General features: G+C 34.6%; 1 protein-coding gene across 4 annotated transcripts in view; it reads right to left on the bottom strand.

The window, feature by feature from the left end:
• Window positions 1–750: 750 nt before the first annotated feature.
• The window catches only part of LOC105331371 (mothers against decapentaplegic homolog 4), a 33,323-nt gene continuing 8,312 nt past the window's right edge, over window positions 751–25,761 (bottom strand). Inside the window, exons 3-13 of one of the 4 annotated variants that reach the window (XM_034465265.2) lie at window positions 25,205–25,379; window positions 24,690–24,719; window positions 20,472–20,609; window positions 19,614–19,775; window positions 15,724–15,846; window positions 10,002–10,076; window positions 7,934–7,993; window positions 6,986–7,169; window positions 6,318–6,486; window positions 5,517–5,655; window positions 751–4,690 (exon numbers count right to left, since the gene is read on the bottom strand). In XM_034465265.2, the coding sequence (XP_034321156.1) occupies window positions 4,467–4,690; window positions 5,517–5,655; window positions 6,318–6,486; window positions 6,986–7,169; window positions 7,934–7,993; window positions 10,002–10,076; window positions 15,724–15,846; window positions 19,614–19,775; window positions 20,472–20,609; window positions 24,690–24,719; window positions 25,205–25,379 (1,479 nt within the window). In that variant the 3' untranslated portion in view covers window positions 751–4,466. The remainder of the gene's footprint in view (window positions 4,691–5,516; window positions 5,656–6,317; window positions 6,487–6,985; window positions 7,170–7,933; window positions 7,994–10,001; window positions 10,077–15,723; window positions 15,847–19,613; window positions 19,776–20,471; window positions 20,610–24,689; window positions 24,720–25,204; window positions 25,380–25,761) is intronic. The other 3 variants (XM_034465268.2, XM_034465267.2, XM_034465269.2) reach the window with 3 other exon arrangements.

The following is a 25,761-nucleotide window of genomic DNA, read 5'->3' as shown; positions in this document are numbered from 1 at the left end:
AGCTTCTTAATTTTTGTTTAGCGTAAGATTGGTGTTTTTCTTCATTTTCTTTTTAAATGACGGAATGGTTATGCACACCTGCACCATGCAAATTCTGATCGCACTCATGTAGACTGTTTGGGCACAGGTGTGGGCACTGTTTGCTAGTGATGCAAGACTACAGCTGGACAATGGAATCATGTTTCAGAAAATAATACAGTAACTCTATTGATCCATAAAATAAAATGTCAGTGTGACATTCCACCTAAAGTTGGCATGTAGTGACATAGAATCTCAACACATTTTTGTATAGATAGGAACTTTAAACGAAGTTCACATCTAGACTTTTCAGTTATCATTCCTATTATATAGAGTAAGGACAAGCTATGATATTTTAAAACTGCATATACAGTACCGATCAGACCCAACCTAACACCAGAGTAAACCCCAAGTAAACCCCGGGTTTACTTTTTGAAAATTTGGGTCCACTCGGGGTTTACTCGAGGATTGTTTTCGGAGTCAACTATACGCACTGAAGTCTGAAGCAGGCTTGTATTTTAACTTATCATCCTACTGCCTTGTGCTTATTCCGAATACACATGTAGCGTCTGCTTTCAGGGTATACTTATGATCGGGGTTTACTCTCTGTCCACTCTAGTAAACCCAGAGTAAAACCAGAGAGTAAACCCAGGGTTTAGTTGGGGTTTACTTTCTGTTAGGTTGGGTCTGATCGGTACTGTATCGTTACGTGAAATAAATCAGATAACAACATTATTTTCTTTCTTTAAATTCCTTTATTGAAAAAAAAAAGATGTTATGACCAATCGTGTATGACATTTATGTAGGAAGTTAAAAAAACTTCTCACAAGTATTGCACTAATTATTCTACTTTTTAAAATCATCTAAAAATCTGCTTTGCTAAATAGAGGTATATAATCCTTTTCAGTTCATTAAAAAGCGTGATAAATTTTTGTCGCTTATTTCACATGAACAATAAAAACCACTGTTAATAAGACAAAATTTAGCACAAATACAAAACACATCTACTTGTAACAATTAAAGAGTGATGACTGAATCATAGACACATAAAATGATCTTTGATGAACATGATTTTTAAATACATACATTTATAAAACAGAACAATATCTTTATGATAAAGGGCCATCATGGACATACTTTGTACACAACGTTTCATTAGAAATGCCATAGAAGCTGTTATACAGAAGTTTTTTGATAATTGGTGAACTCTTTTGCAATAAAGGTATCTAAGGTACTCTAAAAAAAAAAGCGGGAAGAATTCTGGATTCACCGGATTGAAATGGCCAAGAAAAGGACAATTCAAATTCACCCAAAAAAATTTCTGTAATTGTTAGAAGTACAAAAAAACTTTTGCTAGTAAATTTTCTCAGACCAACAAATCTATTCAGTACAACCACTCCGAAAAATTACTTACATTACTCCAACGCCATTTGTTTACTAGTATCCTACGCAACTCCTCTTAATTTTTTTGAGTTCAGAACAAGAAATTAAAATGTATTATACAAATGGTTTCTCAACCATGTTAACATAAATAATATTTCATTAAATTGGTGTTATCTTATAGCTAACAATTAACATCACCATAGAAATAACATTTTTAGGCGTTCAAATGTGGCAAGTATTCAGTATCCAAAATTGAACACAAGAAATAATGACAAAGTGTCTGCACCAAATCAGTTGACACAAAATTACCAAAACGTTGATCATCAAATATTCATTGTTCTACCAAAGTAAGGGGTAACTCGTTTGAAAAAAGAAAGAATAGAAACCAAAAACAAATGTCCATATCTATAAACCAAACTTACTGACAAGGACAATGAGCTGCAATTTTTTGGCAATATTTGAGCGGAGTCGCAACAACCTCTTGAAAAAGAAAACAACACTGTAAACAAACTCTTAGTCGCTTGGAGGTTTATTTCACAAGATTTGCGAGAACTTCATCAGGTTGTTCGGATGTAAATTTCACGAGATTTGCTAGAACTTCATAAAATCGTTTAGAGGTTAATTTCACAAAATTTGCAAGAACTTCATCAAAGTAAAAAGGTTGTTGAATGTACAACGTAATTGTTGAAAATTACTGTAAAGACAACTTAGAAAATTAGTTCACGCGAACCAGTTTTATCATTGACAAGTCGGGTAGAAATCGTTGAGAAAGAAAATGTTTACAGTGTTAACGTTTTTTTGGGATGTTGACAACTATAATACTGTATACATGGATATATTCGCCCCGTTTCATTTTCACCCTCGTTTTCAGGGGGCGAATTTAAGACTGGGCGAATTCAATGTAATGAAAAATGTCTCTGGTAACACAACTGCAACTGGGCGAATTCAAGACTGGGCGAAACCGTTTGCAACTTTGAAGGGCGAAAATAAAACAGGGCAAAAATAACCCTGTATACAGTTATAGTATGAGTCTGGCACAATTTTGACCTAACAGTAACGTAAAGGTATGAATCCCATTAATAAAAACAACCACATATTATATACATATATAAATATAACCAGGTAAAGTTGACAGTAAACATCAACATCAATGTATAATATTTTACAACCCCTCTGCAATAACTGCATGGTAAAAATTAAAATCTCTCCTATGATAAAATTCTTCTAAAGAGAGAGAAACAAAATGCTTCACATTTTCTAATCAATCTTTATGAAAAAATCAGGATTCACAAATACAAAGGGCAGCATCTCTTTCATAAAGCTTTCCAGGTTTATACATTTATATTGATAAAATTAGGGTAAAAACGTTGTGACAGGAATCTTTTAAAAGCTACAGTCATTACGAGTTTTGTATAATTCTACTAAGAAAGGCTTCAGGATAGAGAGCCCGCTGGTTTAAAACATATGATACACAATGATACATGGTGCAAATCGTGAGGAATTACATGTAACCATAGGAAAGTTACCAGAAAAATGCTTTTTACGAAGTGTCCTTTGTATTTGTTGAAAGATAACTGTGTTTGCCCTGTTGCGAAAGAGTACATTACTTCACTGTAAGTCTAACAACTTGTTGGTTAAAAACTTAAAAGACATAATACAGCAAGTCATGGCAGTCCGGCTACTGTAAACATATCATATTTGGCGTGTATGGCAACTGGCGGAAAATAGATTTTTCAACAAATACATCATTTCTGAATGTTACTAATCTCATACATAAACGCATGGCATTTAAGGATGTACTTGATTATTCTTGATTATTCCAAAGCCGCTTTCCGCCAAAAATGCTAAAAAGAATACAGAGCCAATGTAACACATTATTAAAGTATCTAAATGACGGGGTCAATTATAAACATAAATATTAACACACAAACAAGAACTCTGTCCGTCTTAAATCAAAGTTGTAGTTAGTGCTAGTAAATGAAAACATTTTGTTAACTGTAAACCATGTATTATATGCATCATATTTTATTGGCGAATACTGTATACGGGTAAATATTCGCCCCGTATAATTCATTTTCGGTTCTTTACCTCTCATTGTCAGCGGGCGAATTCAAAACAATTTCAGATTTATACAGTTAATTAGAAAGGGTATATATTTCTGCGTGTGGGCGAATTCAAGAATGATGCGAAACCGTTTGCAAGTGTAAACATGCGAAAATAACATATGGGGCGAAAATAACTCTGTATACAGTAGCTAGTAAAGAAATACTTCCCAAGCAAGTGGTCCTTTTATTCACTTCAACATAAAAAAGGAACAAGACGATAAATATTCCCTATGGTTCTCATTAATCTCATGTGTATCAAAAAGATGCTTGTAATACATGGTTTCAAGTATTTCACAGGCCAGAGGACATCCAATCATAAAAACTCAACATAAACATAGTCTATAAAACTTAACCGCACAGGTCCTTCAATGAAGCAGCATTCGACAGCCATATAAAAAAATAGCTTTATCTTTGACCTACTTCTCTAACTACTGTTTCTCCTTAAATCTATGATTACCACCGCATGTCTAGATATTTGGCAATTTTCAGTTTCTGTCGTGATTATATTCAGATCACTGCACTTTCTCACTTTGTTTCTCCATTTACAAAAATTGCAGGCTTGTTATGATATTCAGAAAGCCAGTATTTTTACCCACTTCTTAACCTTTAACAGCTTTGTTTTCCTGAATCAATTCAATGTTTGGCCATTGAGCCATCACAAGTCTAGTTCATGCACACATAAACCCGTTTCTATCGACAGGCTTCACAGTAGTAATTATACATAATCAACAATATGAGATCCTCATCTGAAGCACTTCATCCAAGTACCAAGTCTTGAAATTTGTCATCCACATAAATAATGAAGTTAAAAATAAAACCACCACAGTTGATACAGAAGTGGTGGATTACAACAGAGGTGACCTTTAGATAGTCTCGAAAAAAAAAAACCACAGAAAATACACACACCAAATACTGTGTCCAGCCTCCAGACTCATCAGTCCATGACCAAAGGTCAAGAGGTTAGCCCAGAAAGAAGCCGCGAGGTCGTGGCTCATTGATTGGCATGGTCTGTAGAACCTCGTCCAGGAGTTGGAGTGGTCGGTGAAGCTGAACTTCGATCCAACATGGCGTCTCCTTGATGCTGTGTCGAGGGTAGTCTGGTCCCCAGCCCTTGACGAAGCTGAGGCGCAAGATACAGAGGCGACGAAGATCGTCCACTCCTATACCAGCGGCAGCACTAAGGCCTTCATTAAAAGAACACGCAAAAGATTAGAGTCTTTTTCAATAACTCAGAGTTATTACGATGTCTGAAAAAAACGGACTATGTAAATGTTTGGGTTATTGTGATGAGAAGCCCAACTGAATACCATGGATTCCTGATTTTACCCAAGCATTTAACTTTGCACATTACACTCTTTTGTGTCAATTTGCAAGCTAAAATATAAAAACGCTTATACTCAATTTTTGTTATAATTTCATATAGCTGACAACTGTATAAAAAAACAAAACAAAAAAGCAAAATTTTAAAAACTGAGATGTGTGTTTGTTGCGATTTTATGGGGATATGAATTCCTCGCATTTAATTTCAATTCGAATTTATTGTAAAAATGTTGAAATGTCTGTCTGTCAGTTGTTTGGTTCTACAACAGTTTCCGTTCATTTTCTCCACAGAGGATGTACATGTACATATTTGAAATGAAATTTGGATTACAGGTTTATCATCATGATCATGACAATATTTAGGTCAAGTTCAATTTTAGGTACTATCAAGCAATTTTCAACAAGTTATGCCCCTTGGACTTAGAAAACTTAAATTATTTGCAGATTTCATTCATTTTCATTTTCTTTGCAGATGTTTCAATTATTTGCAGTTTTTATTCATTTTCTTCGCAGATGTTTCCAAGGGAGGGGGGCATAAGTGTTTTACACACATCTCTTGTTTTCTATATAATGCTTTTCCTTATTATTTTTTTTACATTGAATTTGCCATCATTCTGGTATTTTACATAAAGATAAAGACAATAGATTAAAAACCACATTTACAGCAGATAATAACTGCCACATTCTTACCCACTGCTGGAGCGATACCGCCTACAGATGCTGGTCCTGGGACGTTGCCTGCCACAGCGGCGGCTTGAGCAGCGGCAGCAGCCTGTGCGGTGGCAGCCTGTTCCTGCATCTGTCTGTGACACTGACGGATGTCAAACACCTGTAAACGGAGTTAGAGATTACTGTAAATATATCACGTCTGTCTGTGACACTGACGGATGTCAATCACCTGTAAACGGAGTTAGAGATTACTGTTAATTTATCACGTCTGTCTGTGACACTGATGTGTGTTTGCTAAAGATTATTCTACAATCGTTAATTTATTATCAAATCATTTTGTGGGAAAAATAAGCAAAATTCAACAATAATCACGATTTAAACTCAAATACAGTGAGCAAGCTCACAAATGATACCCATGCTCAAAAAAAAAATCATTGACAAGTATTTTACAATTGGAGAAAATGAAGGATGCTATCTATTTGACCATCCACGTTCTATCAATAAAACTGCTCAATTTATTTTTAAATTGTTAATGCTAATATAAGTACACAAACCAATTTCTATTCTTTGAATACCATTTTATTAACTTTTAGATCAACATGATAACAAAGATGACTGACATCAAATGATAATCCACGTCAAGCAGCCATTAAATGTTTTGAAATTTTGATATACCAAGCCAATTTTGGGGTAAATTTTTTTGTTACTGTACATTGATATAAGCGCTGGGGTAGATTTTGTGGACATACCTTGATATAAGCGCTGGGGTAGATTTTGTGGAATACATTGAAATAAGCACTGGGGTAGATTTTGTGGACATACCTTGATATAAGCGCTGGGGTAGATTTTGTGGACCGCGTCCCCTGGCTGTCTGCCTGCCTCTCTGTCCAGATAGTAGGACTGAACAAATACACTGTGGTCACTGACACAGCGGATCCACACGTCTCCCTCACCGTTGTAATCTAACTGTACGCCTTTACCAATGTGTAACCTGTCCACAAGAAACAAACATTCATAGTTTCCTTGCAAATAAACTAGTCTAAGAGATCTCGAACCGTAGTTATTACCCTAACTGTTCAATACAGTCAATAAAACAAGGAATTATTAGATTTAAATCATATATACATTTAGATCATTTCTTTTTTGGCCTTGTAGCAAGTAAAATCAGACAAAACACAACCAGATATTAGAAAATAAATCCATCTTAAGCAGGCATTGGGCAATTTATACAATAAAATATTGATACTGTATATTCCACATTCAACACGAGGAATTAATTTCCGTGTAAAATCGTGAGAAACAGTTCTCATGGATTTTAAAATCTCGCTTTTATTTTTCAGATAGTTTTGAGCTATAAGAAATTATAACAAAAAAAGTTGCTCACGATTTTATATTCCCATGATTTGATTGCGTCAAAACAGCGGAATCTCAGAATTAACTACTCACGTAAAATTAGGAATTTACAGTATATCGATCACACAGGTCCATACCTTGCTTTATCACTGGTCTCGGTCCGGTGGACGTTTGAGAGCTGACCCAGACAGAACCGGTCCAGACTGGATGGGTCCGTATAGCCGTCCACCGTGACCCGCGCGTAGCTGTAAGGGACTTTGAACGTTTCGCCGACCTGCTGGTCCAACTCAAAGTAAGTGATGGTACACCAAAACTCTGGAGCTGTTAAAAAGAAGTACACCTTAAGTTTATAATCAACCAAATTGAATCTTAAAATGAACTGCTCAATAAGAATGCCGATTGCAGATGTCATGATTGTGCAAAAGTCTTTGCCCTAAGGAAAGGTCTGAGTAATAAGTGACAATTAAAATGTCTGAGATAATACTGTAAATTCCTAATTAAACGTGCGGAATTAATATCCACGTAAAATCGCGAGAAGCCCGTCTCACGAATTCTAAAATCTCGCTGTTAATTTTGGGACACATGTAAACTACATGAAACTTTGATAAAATTTCGGCAATCACGATTTTATGTACTAGCGATTTGATGGCAAATCGTTGAATCGCGGAATTAAGTTCTCGCGTAAAATAAGGAATCTACAGTAAGTGACAATTACCTTCCGTGTTGACAAATGTTTTCAAAGGGTTGCAGAAATAAAGGTGACATAAATCTTCCATTATAGTTGTTTAATTATGATATTAATTGTATTGAATTAAAGTAATACTAATTAATGCTTGCTATTTTTACCAAATTTACATGTAAAATGTAGTATGATTACGATAAACAAGTGGTAACGTAGGCCCCACTCAAGCACAATCGCATCTGTAATGGCAACCTTAATGAAGACAAAAAATGCACAGAATATTCACAGTGGCTTAAATAATGCTCACTGAAAATTGTCTGACCATGAACATAGTGAAATTAAAAACACCGTAATGTTTTCTGCGTCTACAGTAGATAATGATGAGACTAAGGTAGGTACTTACGATTTTGATTGGTAAGGGGAGATGACTGCACTTCAGACGACTGCATGTGGTTGTTATTCCCTTTAATGAGAAACATTCTAGAAATCAAAGCAATCAAATCAGAATCAGATTCTTCACCCTCTACTACATAGGGCCTTGTTTTGATATGACACTGCCCTTTGTAAACTGTATTTAATTTGAAAATGCTTATTCATATGTTATATTTTCATAAAGAAAATTTCGATCATAGTGTGAAATTTTAAGGTTTTTTTCTTTTAAATATTAAGAAAATTTTCAATAACATTTAATTGGTCATTGACGCTACAATCAAAGTTCTATAACATACAAAAGATGGGTTTTCCTTGTCGTCAGTGGACTTTTTTTTTCATTCAGAGTATACAACATCCTCAGGAAAGGTTTCCGTGACAATTGTTTTAGAACTATTTTCAATACTTGCCAGACTTCAAGTTTAAGGAGGATGAGTGGTCAACACAGAAGTTATATCATGAATTATTATGCGCACAAGTTATTGTAACTCTTTTGTTTTGGAGAATTTTAAACATGAAAGTGCAAAGTGAAAGATGTACACATTTCTTTGTTTATAAATGGGCGCAAGAAGGTATGTAGAGATACATATTCGTAAACGTGAAATATTGCTATGATTTAATTCAGTTATATTAAAATTAATGCACGGAATTAATTTTATTTTTTGTTTAATTTCAGTTTCACATCTTGAAGGAATAAGAGATGACCATAGCATGCGATGATCATGTTTTAAACATTGTCAAAATATTGCGTTGTGTCTGCGTTATTTCATAAACTTCGAACACATGTAGAAAGCAGTATTAGGTCCGCTCCTTTATTTGACAATATTCTTCAGGGACACATCCCTACCGAAACATTTTAAATATATTTGGCAATAACCTATCATTTGGTAAAAAAAAATCCAAACAGTTTGAACCCTTTTCTATATCTTTATGCGCAGCTTTTTGTCAAAAGGATCGAGGTACATATAGCCTACAAATTCTTATTTTTCAGACAGGTGTTAGCTATTTGGAATAATTATTAAAATTTGGTGTTCCCAATTTTATAATCTTGCCATTTGATGCAAAACCGTTAATTCATGGATTTAGTCATCTTCGCTAGCCAAGGGTTTTGGTCCACTTTGCTCCCCATAAACCCTTGGCGGATTTCATTGCGAAAACTCGGTGATGTGGTGGCGCTATCTAGCGAGCAACTTGAGTTGCGCCCCTTGCATATTTACATTTTAATCGAATTAAACAACGTGTTATATACACACTACGGCTTAATACAACTTGAAAACATGTTGACTACCGAATATCGGAACATAATTAAGGATGCTATTAAATACGAATTAAGTTATAAACTAGGGAAAGCATGGAATGTTTTATTCATAGTGTTTTGTATGGACCTGTACCAGGAGTGAAAAAGTCGCGATTTATATCAAAGCTTTCATGTCATTAAACCAGGTATCGTTGTCGTAAAGAAATAAAATAAAATAAAATCTCATTAAACCTTTTTAAAAAAGCAATAACCATAAGCAGGAACGTATATACTAATGGGATGGGCAGCTTCTACATTCGCCATATTTACTTCCCATGCTATCACGCTAGCCTTGACAAATGTGTAGAACTATGTTCAATCCCAGTAAAATATATAGGTTTTTTAAGCGATCTGGTTAGACCATTGTTGGCGAGGCACTGTAGTCGAGAACTTGTGTCTCAATTTGTTAAAAGCACCGAATGATTTACCAAAGATCACACCTGTGTTTTCTTTTAAAGTTTATATTTACAAGCACTGCGATTGGATCAGCTACTCGCAGCTGCAGCCAATCATAAAACGGAGCTCGTCACCGAGTTTTCGCAATGAAATCCGCCAAGGGTTTATGGGGAGCAAAGTGGACCGAAAAACCCTTGGCTAGCGAAGATGGGATTTAGTACTCACATAAAATAAGGAATCTACAGAATCTATCCGGTCCTGTATCTATCCCTCTTAACAAGACCAAAATTCCCAGCAGATTATTACTTTGTGGGAGTATGAAAAATGAATTAAGCAAATGATGACTTACAGAACTGCGGATCCTGGGAAGAGGTATAAGTTGCTGTGTTATTGCCAACCCAAGTTGCTGTAGCAGACATAGAACCTGGAAAGAGATAGATATTTTATTTAAAGATTCTGTCCTCAGTCCTTAGTTCGAAACTTGCTAATTAATGATACATGTTTGAATAGGTGAGCAAGCTCACATAACCCAACCCGCTTCCACAGTCGTTGACAGGGTTGGCCGGGAAATACCAGTGCTGGGAATTACCGGCGATAAATACCAGTATTTCCCGTCCCGGTAAATACTTCTGATTTTCATTTAACTGGGAAATACAAATTTTTAATCTTAATTTCTTTAATTTGTTCAAAGTAAAACGTATGTTTATGATACAAGATATTAACAATAAGCATCAAAACACAATTTAGCATACTTTGCCATTTCACTGTCAGTTTATGAATCTTAAATTTACCAGATAACCTATTCCCAAAGACTTCTATAGCTGCTTAAGTTGGTTAAGATTTTATTTTCTACATGTCAAACCCAATATATAAACAAGGAAAAAAAATGGTAGTTGATTGCATTAATGGTGACAGTAACAATTAAAAAGGTTGGGTTGTTTATCCATCCTCAGTACTTACAATGTCAAATATATCAGAGTTTACAATGTTATACAGATTAAAAAGAAACCCTACAAACAAAATCAAATAAGTTTGACAGCATGTCAAATACAGTGTAACAATTGCAAGCGTCAGGAATCATACTATTGAATTTCAATATTTTATATTCATCAAGCTAAGTGTGATTTCAATTTAATCTCTACAGAAAAGATGATTACAGGATACTGAATTAATTCCCATTATGCTTTGAATTTCAGGAACCACATAGTGTTAATAGTGATATGTAATTAAAAGTAATTTCAATAGGTTTTATTATACCTATTAAAAAATACCTATATTTTCACTATATAAGAGTAATTGCATATATTTCTCTGATTCCCTGAAAATCGCCGTAAACAGACCTGCAAAACTGACTGATTTCCTACAAAAAGGTGCATCAGAAACTGATACACACCTATTCGGAACACTTTCTGTTAACCAAACGAAAAAATCCAAAATATTCCAAACAAAATCATGAATATTCATAATCATATGATTTAATTCTAGATGCTATGTCCTTTTTGATTGGCTATACTAAGTCTTATTCATATTTATCATATAACATATAACTTGCCTTCGTCACAATACAATGCACGTGCAATTTAATTTTATTTACTTTGACGTTATATTAATTATAACTTGTTGGATACATGAAGAATTATGTTAACTTGAACTTTTTCGGATTGATTGTATTGGCATAATAAAACAGTTTAAGTATACCATTAAGGAGGTCAGCAAGATTCCAGTTCCCTTCAAGCAAGCCTATTACCCTCCGCTTTGCCTTGGGAAATAGATTTGCTCTTGGGGAACTGGAATCTTGCTGACTCCATCAATGGTATACTTTAATTGTATATTAAAACATTTCTTTTTTGGATACATTAAAAACTAAATTCCATGACTTAAAATTTAGATTTATTTAATTGTGATCAAAGGAGGAAAACAAAACTTAGGTTTATAATTGTAACTGCCAGATTTATTAATACTCAGCAAGCCATGCACTTTTAACAATTTGGATGAAAATACCCATCATAATCAACTATTAATGGAATATGTGTCCGATTATTTCAAATAATCGATTAAGGTTTTAGTGCGATTGCCCATCTCTCATAATCATATACACACCAAATTTATTGTGTTTACAGAATAATTGGTAATTTTTCAGTATAGGTAATTTTACAACATAGGTAATTTTGTATGTGTGAAGCATACCCTGCCATTCATTGTGTAAGCATTACAAATTATAATGCTAAAACATAATGAATAGCAGTTAATTCTTCACACATACAAAATTACCATTACTGTAAACGCTATAATATTGTGAGTGCGACATTTGGACTAAACACAGTTTTTTAACAAGTTGGTGTGGTTTTGACTTGGAGGATTCCAGATTTTTTTTTTTTTTATACTTTTGTCGTTATAAACACGCAATAAAAACACTCATTTTTAACAACAAAGGGTATGATACAAAAAAAATTGTCAAATCAAAACTCCCTGCAAAGAATAGCTCATCTACTCCAGGCCTGCGACCAGTTCTCGCCGAGTACCATTTCTTGCCAGTACATTGTGACGTCATTTTATCAACACATAAATTATAGGCAAAAAATGACGTGACGATGTACTGGCGAGAAATGGTACTCGGCGAGAGCTGGTCGGATGGGAGACTAAATATACTTTGTTTTTCTAAACAACAACTAACTTCAGAAGAGCCAAATTTTTAAGGAGGCTGGGTGGTCAATAAATCACTCAACGGGACCAGATTCACCTTTAAATATTAGAAAGGATTTGATAAGCTAGAAAGTATTATTTAGTATAGAAAAAATCCATAAATTTTAGCTATTAAATTTGAGTATGTTCCCATACCTTTATGCTTTCCAATATCTTTATACTCAGTCTGAACTCTTCTTCTTAAGGAGACCAAAACAGTCTAAAAATGGTCATGACCAACAAGCCTTCTTAATATTTTCTTTCTTTTTTTTGAAATTGGAATTTCAAATTAATTTGAACATCTGCACAAGGTGTCCTTAATACCTACAGATGAGAAGGTCTTTTGTGATCTTAAATTAATTGACCTCAATCAATTTCTATGTGTAGACTTGTGAACATGACTTTCAAGTTATCAATTTACTGTGTTTCATTTATACTTAATTATTGAGACTATTTATGACAATTCATGGATGCTTCTATTGGACATAAGTTGCCCAATCTGATATATAAATCAAGGTTACGTGATATTGTATGTGTTTTGTCTAGTTAAAGAAGGAGACTAGTGACTCATTCCTATTTACTTAATTTACTTAATTGGGTTGCATTGATGACATCATGGATGCTTCATGTGTTTTTCAATAAGTCGCACAGTCTTGTGGTACAGGTGTTAAGAGGGCTAACATGATAATGACATGACCATTTATAGACTTTATCTATCTCCTTTTAATTAAAGGAAGAGCTTTAATGTATAGCAAAATACTCAAACTTCAAAGCTAAAATATATGGATTATTCTTTCTTTTCTAAATGACAGTTTGTAACTAACCAAGCATATCCAAAAATTTAAGGAAGATGGTTAATATTAATAATTAGTTGATCATCAAGCCTAACCTTGGGCTACTTTTTTTTTTTTTTTTGATTGCATGAAGTTATTTTTCAAGACCGATCGACCCAAATTTTCAGAATTGGGGGGAAAAAAACCCAACTCTAAAATATATGGATTTCTTTTATTCTTACCATAAATCTGACTTTAACACAGACAGTTTTTATTAATAATCTAGTGTTAGTACTACCATTACATGGTCACATAGTACATGTAACTACGTGCTTGCTGTTGTGGATCCCTTGAGAACTATTATTCAACTACATGTTAATGGTAAAGAGTTCGAGCCATATGGCAAACTGTTAATTTTTTTTCCAAACTCAACTTGTTAATTGATTCCATTATATCCATCCATGTGGGCAAATTTGCAATAACTTTGTAAAATGCATGGATACCATCTTAAACTTTCATCTTATCGTATTCATGAAGTTTGAAAGAAAATAACATTTCTATGATGAAAAAATACATTGAGGCTGAGTATCGGAGACCCTTAGGCCACATAAAATTAATATTTAGATTCTCATCCCCGCCCGCCCCTTTGAAAATTGCCCGCCCCGATGCATTTTATTTTGTTTTGAAAAAAAAAAAATTATGGAAAGAATATTTTCGGGAAAAAAATTTGGGCTCGGTATACAAAAAATTCAAAACAATTTAATGGCTGCCTAAACATGTGAACTACCGTGTCATTCAAGTCATGTTTGTTATCAGAAAGATACAAATGTCTCCATGCATTAACAGTTAAGTCGAAATAAAATGGAACCAAATAATTATTTCAACTGGGTTTGTGTACTTATATTAGCATTAAAAACTTAAAAGTATACAGCAGTTATTATTTCTAGAACATGAACGGTGAAAAAGGTGGGTTTTTTTAATAAAAAAATAATTTAAAAAAAGTCCCCCCACCCGCCCCATATTTTTATCAAATTAGGATAAGAATCTAAATATTACTTTTATATGGCCTTAATTATAACTATGTAATACTGTCTGTGTTTTGTTCGGTTTAATTAGAGTTTGTGACTCAAGTTGCATGACCTCACTCTGAACTGCAATTGAATGTAAAAAGTAGCACACACAGTCTGCTGTATTAATCATGTATACATAATACTGTCTGCGTTTTGTCTGCTTAAAATGAAAATTTGTCACGCATTTTTTCCTGCTATGAATAATGATGTCTAAGTCAGACATGTCTAGGTCAATTAACACATCAACAGTATGAGTAATACTTCGAACATTCAGCACAGACCTAGAGATAAATCAGCTTTATTCATTTTACAATGATTGATACTGTAGAAGCAGAAATATTCATTGAGGATTTATTTTCGTTTTTTTCGTTGTCAGTATAAATCAACGTAATAAAATCCATAACGAATTTTTTAACCCAAGTAACAATGAATTCGTACAAAGAGATTATGCTATGAAGAAATTAAATGGCAATGAAATGTTATTTGGCTTTAAACAACGAATTTTGACCTAACGAAAATACGTGCTTCTACACATAATAAGTTCTGACAACTCATGATAATATCTGATCGTTTGGAAAGATACAAGAGCGAGGAGGGGGGTCATTAATGAGGGAGGAAGTCAGAATTTGAGGAGAAAACCCATGTGCCCAAGCTGTGGACCACCATACCCATAGGCTTTCACAGTACACCCACTCTTTATCCCCATGATCATGTGGATCATACCCAGGTCTGAGCAATGAGAAGCAAGAGCACTGTCCACTGCATTACATGGACACCCAAACGTTTTTTTTTGTATGATGTCAGGCATGTCCTTTTTCTATAGGGACTCATCTTCGCTAGCCAAGGGTTTTCGGTTCTCTATGCTTGCCAAGGGTTTATGGGGAGCAAAGTAGACTGAAAGCCCTTGGCTAGCGAAGATGATACTTACTCGTACTAAGACTTGTTGATAAACCTTACTGTGTGTGGACTTGTTGACCATGTTGACATAACTTACTAATACTAATACTAAGACTTGTTGATAAACCCTACTGTGTTCACTTGTTGACATCTTTTTCTATGTAATATAATGCAGCTATATGTTTTTTTTGTTAATTCATACAAGACTTACGGCGTGGAGGGGTGGGTGGGGTGGGGGTGCTTACATACTTGTAACCAGCTGGCTAATGGGTGTGTGGCTGTCAATTAACAGTCGGGTCTCAATAGCTTAATGGTTTGGCGCTGGCAAGGTACACCAGATGCCCTGGGTTCGAGTCCCGATTGAGACACAACTTTTCATCACAAGGGAGGTGTTTATGTACTACTTATACTTACTGCGTGGGGGGAAGTCATTCATACTTTTATAATGCAGCTATAACTTGTTTATAGTTATTTTATAGAGGACTTACTGCTCGGGGTGGGTGTGCTTATAAACTACATAAACTTACTGCATGGGGGGGGAGGCGTTCATACTAAAATAATGCAGCTATAAGTTGCTTGTAGTTACTTTATACAAGACTTACTGCTTGGAGGGGTGGGGTTGGGGTACTTATAATCTACTTATACTTACTGCGTGGGGGGAAGGCGTTAATACTGGACAGCGGTGGGGCCTGGGACACATGGGCAGACACCGGTCCACTGAATCCGTCCCCCATGGGTGAAGGCAGCCCATGCGACATCGCGCTGGCGGCAGCTGTGGTCAGAGAGAAAAAATATAAACCCTCGCCAAAGAATCATTTCTAATGTATTAAATGTTCATCCCCATATATTCCAAACTTAAAATCCTGTGAAAGAAAAAATGTTGCTAAAATTTCAGGAGTTATCAAGAATTAGCTAAAAATAAATTTCAATTTTTTTAAAGACTTTTTTTTGTTTCTTCAAAGGTTCTTTAATTCATCCTTTTATTTTCAAAATTCCTTACCTTTGGAATTTTTTTGATATTTCTATAAGAAGAATACTTTCCTGACGTTTACAGGTAGTAAAAATAGTAGTAGGAGAGTAGTAATAGTAGCTGTGGTAGATAATATTAGAACCATTTTAACAAGACCTTGGACTTTCAGTTGGACATAGCCATCTATTTCTTGTGACAAAACAAGTTAAAAATTATGTGGTTTCAACCAAATATGCCCTAATTGCAATTAGACTTAGCTCAAAAGCCAGAAATCTTGTTGATTTCAAAGAGCCATGACTGAGTGGCCAGCAATGAAATAGACAGGCCTATGTCACAGTGCTGTTTGACATGACTACCCAAAGTCCAAGCTCTTGTAGGCAAAAGTCCAAGCTCTTGTTAAAATGGTTCCAAAAGCAGTTATAATTCAAAAAAGGAAATCAAGCCATGCTTGAAGATCCGTATATACTAGTATAAGTATTGTTATTGTTTATTCTAGCAGATAAAGCCATTTAATTTCAAACATGGTATTTTCAAGATTAAAATGGTTTCCAAGTATGATCAATATCTCAAATGACTCCAATTTTAGCAATTTTGTATTAATTTCTGCCTATTTCTACCCTACCATATAACCTGCAAATTTTGACTTTTCAATGAGGGTATGTCTCAGGAGTAAGATGGGTAAAATTTCACATCTACACAGGATTTTCTTTTTAAAAAAATACACAAACACAGAGGAACAACTGGTCTGAAAGGTAAACAACTAGCTATTATCTACACTACGTTAATGTCAAGGAAAAATACATTTAAACTCTGTATGAATACAATACTGTGGGAGATCTCGGCCATTTCTTTTTTACAAACTGGTCAACAGTAGTTCTTACATTGCTTACTTTGACACATCAGTTCTCATGAAAACGCAGGTGAGCTAAAAATCTTGACACATCAGTTCTCATGAAAACGCAGGTGAGCTAAAAATGAACTAGTTCTTATCTGTGTGGCCCCTGGGCCAGATTATGTTCCAATTATAATCACCCTGTGCCTCAAAAGGCCCAGCTTATGAACCAATTCTGATCTTCCTCAAAAAGCACAGTCCACAGGTCTTGAATTTTAATACCTGCCACTGCTATTTCCATGGATACTGGTTTTTGCTAGTCTTCTGTATAGGAAGTTAAAGGGGAAGAAAACTATACATATGTTGTGAACTAATTATCATCTATCCGTTTGTTTTTTAACATAGCATCAGAACACCTTGAAATAGTTTCTCAAACCAGCAGAAAATTACTCGACTATTTATATAATAACAGACAGCATAAAGCATAAGAAGTATGAAAGTCAAATCAGTGAAAAAATGTGCAATTTTGGATAAATAAAATTGAATTTCCAAAATTTAATTCAAAGTAATTATATGAACAAAAGCCACAGGCAGAGCTGAACTCATGACCTGCGATTCACAAGCCCATTACTTTAACCATGGGGCTAGGAGGATATTTAACCATATCAATTGATAGAAACAAATTTAACAAAACAAAATTATATTGCTATCTCATGATGTAGTCTCTTAAAAAATATAAGTCTCGATGTAGTAAGGTTCCTTAAATATACCTGAAACAAAATTGAATTTGGAGACTTAACACCCCTCTTTTTTTCCATCATTATCTTCTGCAAAAATTGGTATTTGAAAAAATAAATCAGTTCTAGAGTTTGCATTTAATTGCACTTGGTAACTCATAATATCAAACACATTTTGCAAACCCCCGCCCCTCCTCCAACCAGTGACTCATTACAGTAAAACACGCTAATGTGATGAAGTGCCAGGGAGGGATTAGCAATTTTACTTCGTATTAAGCGTAATTTGTTATATTCATTAAGTTTACAACATGTAATAAAGTCACTGGGAATGAAAATCATTCACTGTAAGCGTTGATTCATTGTAAGACTTTCCGCTACAACCGCTGTTTTACTGTACATTGTCTGCTTAACAAGAAACAATGATTGGAAGTACTAACAGATGAGGAAGTTCATTATACAATACTGCCCAAAAAAAGATGAGAATGTGAAATAATAAATTTTGTAATGAAGTGAAGAATAAGTTGAAAATAACATGACTCAATACAATGTCCATCCATATGTCAGTCGATGAGCATTTTCCTGAAATCGAGTTCTCCATTTTTGGAATTAGACTGTTTCGGGAAAAACGAAAAACAAACAAACCAAATACACAATAAGCACTGTATGTAAAGGTTACAGACTACAGACGTGCACAAGCGTAAAAATCAGCGACACTACGTGCAGATCAAGCATGCCGAGAGAAGACTTTAGAATTGAGCACTGAACACTTTTATCAGATATCAGAGAGTTATGGGCGTTGGGGTGTAACTGACCCCCCCCCCCCCCATTAAAATAATATCCATTATATATGACTTGTCAATGATTTGTTTTGGTTTGATGCACGACTTGGTTTGTCTTTAATACTGTATTCTCTTTAATTCTACGCTGTTAAAATTTCATGATTTCTCCAAAGAGCACCAATCGGGATGGTTCTAATTTTGCGCTGCAATGATCAAAATAAGCATTCAAAATGTTTTTGAAAACTTATGATGGGTTTAATTCTGTGGAAAAATGATAACCTGCGAACATAGTGAAATTAAAACCATCGTGATTATTTGCTAATCTACAGTATTTGACTTGCAGAATCTTGGTGAAATATATATACCGTAGGTCAACTGTCTAGAGTTATAAATATCATTTCAAACACGTCAGTTTGATTCAACTCTTTACCCCTTAATGCCATAGGCCATATCCTCAACACTCTTACCTGGGCTACCCTTAGACTGTTTTCTGATGAATTGAAAACAGCTGGTGTGTGTTTTTGACTTAATACAGGTCTTAGTAAATCAAACATATAGAAAATTTTATATCAATGGATTTGAAATAACTTAAAATTTAAACATTTGTTGAAAAAAAATTATTTGAGCCACCATAAAAAAAATACAGGTGCTAACAGGTACATAAAAATTAAAGTGAGTGTTCAACATTATACATGTATTAAGCCTTATTTGGAATAATTTCACCAAAGATAACTTAACAAACATGTTTAAAGCTGTACGCATTTAAAATTATTATTTGATATTTGTAATTTGTAATTTTGGTTTTCCTAGACAATTGATTGAAACTTCCTTAATATCACTAGACTTCTTTTTTCATACCTGAAACAGTAGTCTATCTTTAGAGAGAGATAAAGAGATACAGACAGACAGATGGACATACAGTGAGAGGCGACAAATAGCGAAACATGGTCAGTAGGAATATTTTTTATCCTTATAGGTCAAACTGTCTTCTCTAGACATCCAAGCGATTTAAGAAAAAGCCAAGCAGGGGTGTATATAAACATACACTTACAAAGCAAGCATTTCGTTGTGCACACAAACACAACACACACACACACTATTGCCGGATACACAGACGTTTCATTATGAAATGAACACACACAATAAAAAAAAAAAAAAATCCACATCTACAGCACCAAGGTTACATGTCAAGCAGTTCTACGGTAAAACTAAAAATAGAACCTGAATGTGCCTGCGGTGATAAAGGATTGGCTGAGGGAGACAGTGGATTATGGAGTGGGGTGTTGGGGGCACTCGAGCCCCGCCCCAGAGGGCTAGATATAGCCGGTCCCGCTGTATGGGGGTGCTGAGGTACAGTTGATTGAGGGCCACTTGACCCTTGACCTGTGTTTAAAATCAACCAATCAGAGCATTAAAATCCATTCGCTTCTGAAAATTAGAGGTGCAGACATTTTGCAGAAAAAAAACCTCGAGATCTAAGTGGCCTGAAATCTGAATAATACAAAAACAGAAATAATAGAAATTATACTTTGCACATATTAAGCTTAAAAAATATTTTTAAAAACAAATTTTTCATAGTAAACATCGAGCTGAAGTGTAAAAATACAGCAACAAACATTGACTGATATTTGTGATATCAGCAACATCTCCCTCAGAGATATCTGATATCAATTAGGCGATACATTGATATCGAAAGCAGAAAAAGAAAACAAAGTGCTTACTTTAACTGAAATGACAATAACTTTGACAATATCAAAGCTATTGATGGCAGGCCATGCAACCACCAATTCAGCTATTGCATTCTTGTTCATAAACTAAAAATACCTTAAAGTGTTTGTTCATAAAAGAGAAAGTTTTTAATCCTGTAGGGAAATGGTTTAAAAAAATCCAAAATTTCAATTTAATTACTGCAATAAAGATGAAAAATCAACCCTATGGTATCCTAACTTATTGAATACACTCAATATCCTTTCCCATCCCCCCCTTTGCTTCTTTCCAACAACGCAGTTCCAGTTCATCTGGATATACCCTGCAATATTATTGACCAAAGGGAGACAATACAGTACACTGAGCACAGACCCATTCCTCCAGAAGTAAGGATCCGAGCGAACTCGTTTTGCGGGGGATGCTGAACGGTTTGCGAGACTTCCTCGGAACTCGACATGCTCATCCCGATCTCGTTTCCGTACTCATCCTTCACAAGCCGAGATGGGGGAGCTGAAATATATCAGAAATCACAGGAATTGGGATTTCTTCATCATGATTTGAAGGCCACACTCTCTACTCAAGAGGGCTCGATGGTCACAGCCATTTTTATACTATATTGGTCTCCTTGAGGAGAAGAGTTCTGTATGAAGATATATGACAAGTACTCAAATTCCAAAGTTAAACAAATTAAGAAATAAAGTACGAGTTTTTGTGAATATTGCAGAATAACCTCCGAGGTCGAGAAATGTTGTTTTGAAATATAAAAGCCGAGGCGTTAGCCGAGGCTTTTATATTTCAAACAACATTTCGAGACCGAGGAGGTTATCCTGCAACATTCACGAAAACAAGAACTTTATTTCTATTCTACTAACAGCCCAGTATTTCTACAGATCGTTTCTCCTATAGAGAGACGATCTAGGTCATTTTGACGGCTGTTCCGTGTAACCCCAACGGTTTTGTTAGTAATGTTTACATGTGTATCGATCAAAGGAATCACATGCAGACGACATACTTTTTTCTTAGGATTTTAATACTCTTCACTTATTTATAAAATATCTTTGATTCACATTCCTAATATTTTAAAGGCAATTTAATACAATTATTACTACAACACGTTATATATTTTATGTAAAAACACGCCGTGAAAATGTGCTAGGGAGGTCCTAGGAACAGCCGCATTAAGAATAAAGATTTGAGGCAATACACATTGTTTTGACTGGAACTAACACGTGAAATTGACATGGTTTTAAAACTTTTTACGGTTTGAAGTGGTACTTCCATGATCAGTACGAGACAAATAGGTATTTCTGATCTGATAATTTACTGATGACGTTCGTGGTATATTGGAGAATAATGTCCGCGGCATCTCTTTGATCTCGGCAATAACTGTAGTAGAATGTGGAATTTTCTTTCACTAAATAGTAGTTAACAATCTGATTAAAATCAGATCCTTTGATCCGCTCACGAAGTGTAGCGATCTTTGTGAGCAGATCAAAGGATCTGATTTTAATCAGGTTGTAGTAGTTGATAGCAAAAAAAAAATGACTAAAAATCTGATGGACAATTTTGTTGACTGTCAAACCTCATTCAAAGTATCATCATACCCAACTGGAAATTGTAACATATAATTGGGATTTCTAGACCTGCAATTAGAGGATAGGGACCCAATGTTTCCCCACATTGACAGCCATTTTACTTTGAAGTTTCCATTCTCACCTAAACCACAAGAAAATCACATTGACTCAGGGATTTTTTTTATCCATAACACAGTTCGAGATCTACTTCTATAAACGCTATGGAAGCAATGGCAGCAACCAATTTGTAAGGCCTTTCCTATCATAGTATTTCACTGTCCATCACATTCTTACATTGGATACCCAAAAATATTTCAAGATTTATAACATCACCAACACATATTCTTCAACTTGAAGGTAAAGTGTGGAGAGTAAATGGAAATATGTAAAGCAACCCCAACCACAAAATTGTATGCCTTATCCTGACTCTAAAAAAACAGTAACATACTGTGGAATCATTAGATTTCGTGGTGGCTCAATTTTCGTGGAATTTGTGGGTACCTCTCATCCACGAATTAACATCCGCCACAAATTAATAAATTAGGGTAATGAAGTCATATTTCCTTTGTAGGTTTAAGAGAATACATGAAATTACATCCCCATGAACTTGTTAAATTTAAGCAATCCATGAAAATTGGCCCCCACGAAATTTAATGATTCCACAGTACTCAAAATATTTTCATTCATGTTAGCAGAGATTTTTTTCAATATGAATAAATTTGCTATTCCAGTCATGCAATTATTAACTGGTCGGGAAAAGTTTACATTTTACTTAAATCTGATAGACAGGTTAATTGAAGTTGAAATTAGCTATAACCAGTATATAATCCAAGATTTTGGTAACTATCCAATTTATTCCTTTACACATATCAAAAATCAAAAGATTTCAAAATTAATGAAGGTTGCTTCTCACAACTTTACACCCACATAATTCGTCACATTTAATTGGGAAATATCCTTTGTGAATAAAGATTGACTTCTGACATTGGATTTTTTGATATTGTCCCTGACACTAGTTTCTGTGCATGCAGAGAAGTCAGACCTGCACAAAAGATAAGCTAACTTTGTTCAGTCTTATCTAGTCTAATCAAAATACTGTGGAATCATTAGATTTTGTGGTGGCTCATTTTTCATGGAACATCCTCCACGAAATAATAATTTAAGGCAATAAAGTCATATTTCCTTTTGTAGGTATACGAGAATACACGAAATTACATCCCCATGAACCTGTAAAATTTAAGCAATCCACAAAAATTGGCCCCCACGAATTTTAATGATTCCACATTACAGATCTCAACAATATCCCAAAGTACACAAAGATTCAACAATGATCAATGTTTCGCTTTTAAGAGTGTCCTAAAAATAAAAAAAAATGATAATAACCAATCAGACATCAAGTTACCCAATTTATAAAGGATATAAGCATTGTCATATTGATAAAAACTTATAGACGATTGATAACATATTTAAAATAAAAATCAAAGTACTGAAGTGCTGATGGGAGTTGATTTTATCGATTATCATTTATTTTCAAATCAACTTATCTTGTATGGCAATTAGTTTCTAGCCTGTAATTGAATTACGCACTTTTGTATTATATGGATTTTTTAAAGACTTTTCTCACAAGAATTTCGAGAAACCCCATATGAATCATGTGTAATTTTTAAGATTGGATTTTAAACTATGTATTAGTAATTGAAACAATTCTAAAAATTGCATGGATCCAAGCACTATTGATGTCGAACTCTCGTCTCGTTCAACCAGACGTTCTGCTGTCTCCGTTAACCTCCGACAGGCAAGAGAGCCCCTGCTTGTCGGAGATTTACGGAGACAGCCGAGCGCTTAATTGAACGAGACTATATTAAACTCAGGCGTAGGAATACATGAGAGTACAAAAATAATTAACTTGTTCGTATTATATAAAGTCTGACTATTTTCAAAGTGTTTATAGATAAGTTTCATTGAAAAACAATGCTTCAGCATACATTACATCGAATTTTTCTATTATTTTTAAAGAACTAAGTCTTGTCAGCGGTGGTGATTTGTGCTTAGGTCCAAACACTGTTTCACTTTCGGTTTGCCAGAGTAACTGCATAGGAGAGTTGATTAAAATCAACTCCCAAAAATGGATTTTGACCCAAGTTTGTGACTTATGATGCCCCTTTAAGTGACATTTTTAATAATCTTGCCTCAACATCTTAATGCCTGATCCAGTAATGCTCATTGTAATTGTTTGAAAATTTACCTTCCATACAGAGCACGCCCCTTAAGGGGTCGTCAGACCTGTATCAATCCGACTGAAATAAGTCAACATTATATTTACTAGAAATCTTTTTTTTTTTTTTCCCTCAAAGTTTCTAAAAACTGTATTTCGCAGCTAGAAAACACTGCTAAAAGAACCAGATCCCCAAAATTTACATTAATATTTTTAAGTTTTTCATCCAATGTTTAAAATTTTAAGATCATTTAATTCGTACAATCTAGTACAAATAAAGTAACTATTGATGAACAAATATATATATAGTTTCGTTGCATATTTTGTGGCCGGACTTGAATTTTCAATCGGCCCTTTACATGTTCATCAAACAGATTATGATAATTTGACCAATTAAACACAACAATACTACTTATCATTGGATCGTCTCAGATTATTTTTCTTTTTGTTTAATAAATTTTAACAGACTTGAATATTGACAAATCACTTCCCAATATTTATTTTTCAACTTGACATTTTCAATCTGCCCTTTGGATGCTTAACAAACAGCTTATGACAAATTGACCAATAAACCACAATACAGCTTTTCATTGGCTCGTCTCAGATTATTTTTTGTTTTTTGTTTGATACACTTTAACAGACTTAGAATATCGACAGATCATTTCCCCATTATCAATTTTTAGACTTGAAATTTTCAATCTGCCCTTTGCTTTACAAACAGATTATGACAACTTGAATAATAAACCACCAAGAATACTGCATTGGCTTGTCTTAGAATTATTTCCTTTTGATAAACCTTACCTGCATGTTGGATATTCAGTCCAGATAGATCTGTGACAGAATAAAAAAAAACCACTTAAAAATAAGCTTGCACAGTTAACGGTAAAATTATAATTTTGTTAATTATTAAATATTTTTTTTTCTTCCATAAATGCACTAGCAATCAAGGACATAAAGTAATTTAAAAGAACATATTCTTTAGTTTGCTGAAAAACAATACCAAGTTCACATGTTGAAAGATAAATATCTACTAGATATAATTTCACAATTTGGTAAAACTTCTTAGACAATGTTCAACACTGGTTTTTCGTTCTAAGTCCAATCTGGGATAACCGTCTACTCAATTTCATTCAAAACTCACTGGGCTCAAGTAGTTTTAGTGGAGACTAAGTGTGTTGAGCTTTCTTAATTCTTACCTATGCCAGAGGAGACCACCCTTTCATGGTGGTATCTTACCTAGGCCAGGAGAGACCACCCTCACAGAGTGGTATCTAGCCTATACCAGGGGAGACCATCCTTTCATAGTGGTATCTTACCTATGCCAGGGGAAACCACCCTCTCATAGTGATATGGATTCACACAGACGCTGTCTTGCTTGAGGTCAAAAGCATAATGACAGAATTTGCAGTGTTTCAACTCGTTTTTGTGAAGATCAGGCCATCTCCAAATACGGGCGTAAATGACATGAGGAAAGCCCTTCCTTCCTGCCACCTGCAAGAATAAAATGCAAGATTAAGGCCCAAATGTTATGCAATGGTGGCAGTAAAAACTGTAATAGACATGAAGGTATTTTATTTTTATTGCAAGTTTTGAACAAGAGGCCCATGGGGCCACATCACTCACCTGAGCAACACTGGCTTTATATGGGCATTCAAAGAATATTGTGCCAAACTTGGTATTTTCTATTCAGCATTTAAAATATAAACAAATTAAAGCATGACCTTAGCTCTTTGTACAAACATAGCACTGTGCACAAAGCTCTGTATCTTGCTTATAACTCAAAATTTGACTCTTAGATAAGTCAGTAAATAAATGAAAATTGTAAACAATTAAAACAAGAAACTACAACAAAGCTCGTTGCAAAGCAACGAGT

This window comes from Magallana gigas, chromosome 1 (genome assembly GCF_963853765.1).
Source record: "Magallana gigas chromosome 1, xbMagGiga1.1, whole genome shotgun sequence".
NCBI classification, from domain to species: Eukaryota; Metazoa; Mollusca; class Bivalvia; order Ostreida; family Ostreidae; genus Magallana; species Magallana gigas.
Note: the sequence above shows the minus strand (reverse complement) of the source record. Positions and strands in the feature narration are given on the sequence as shown.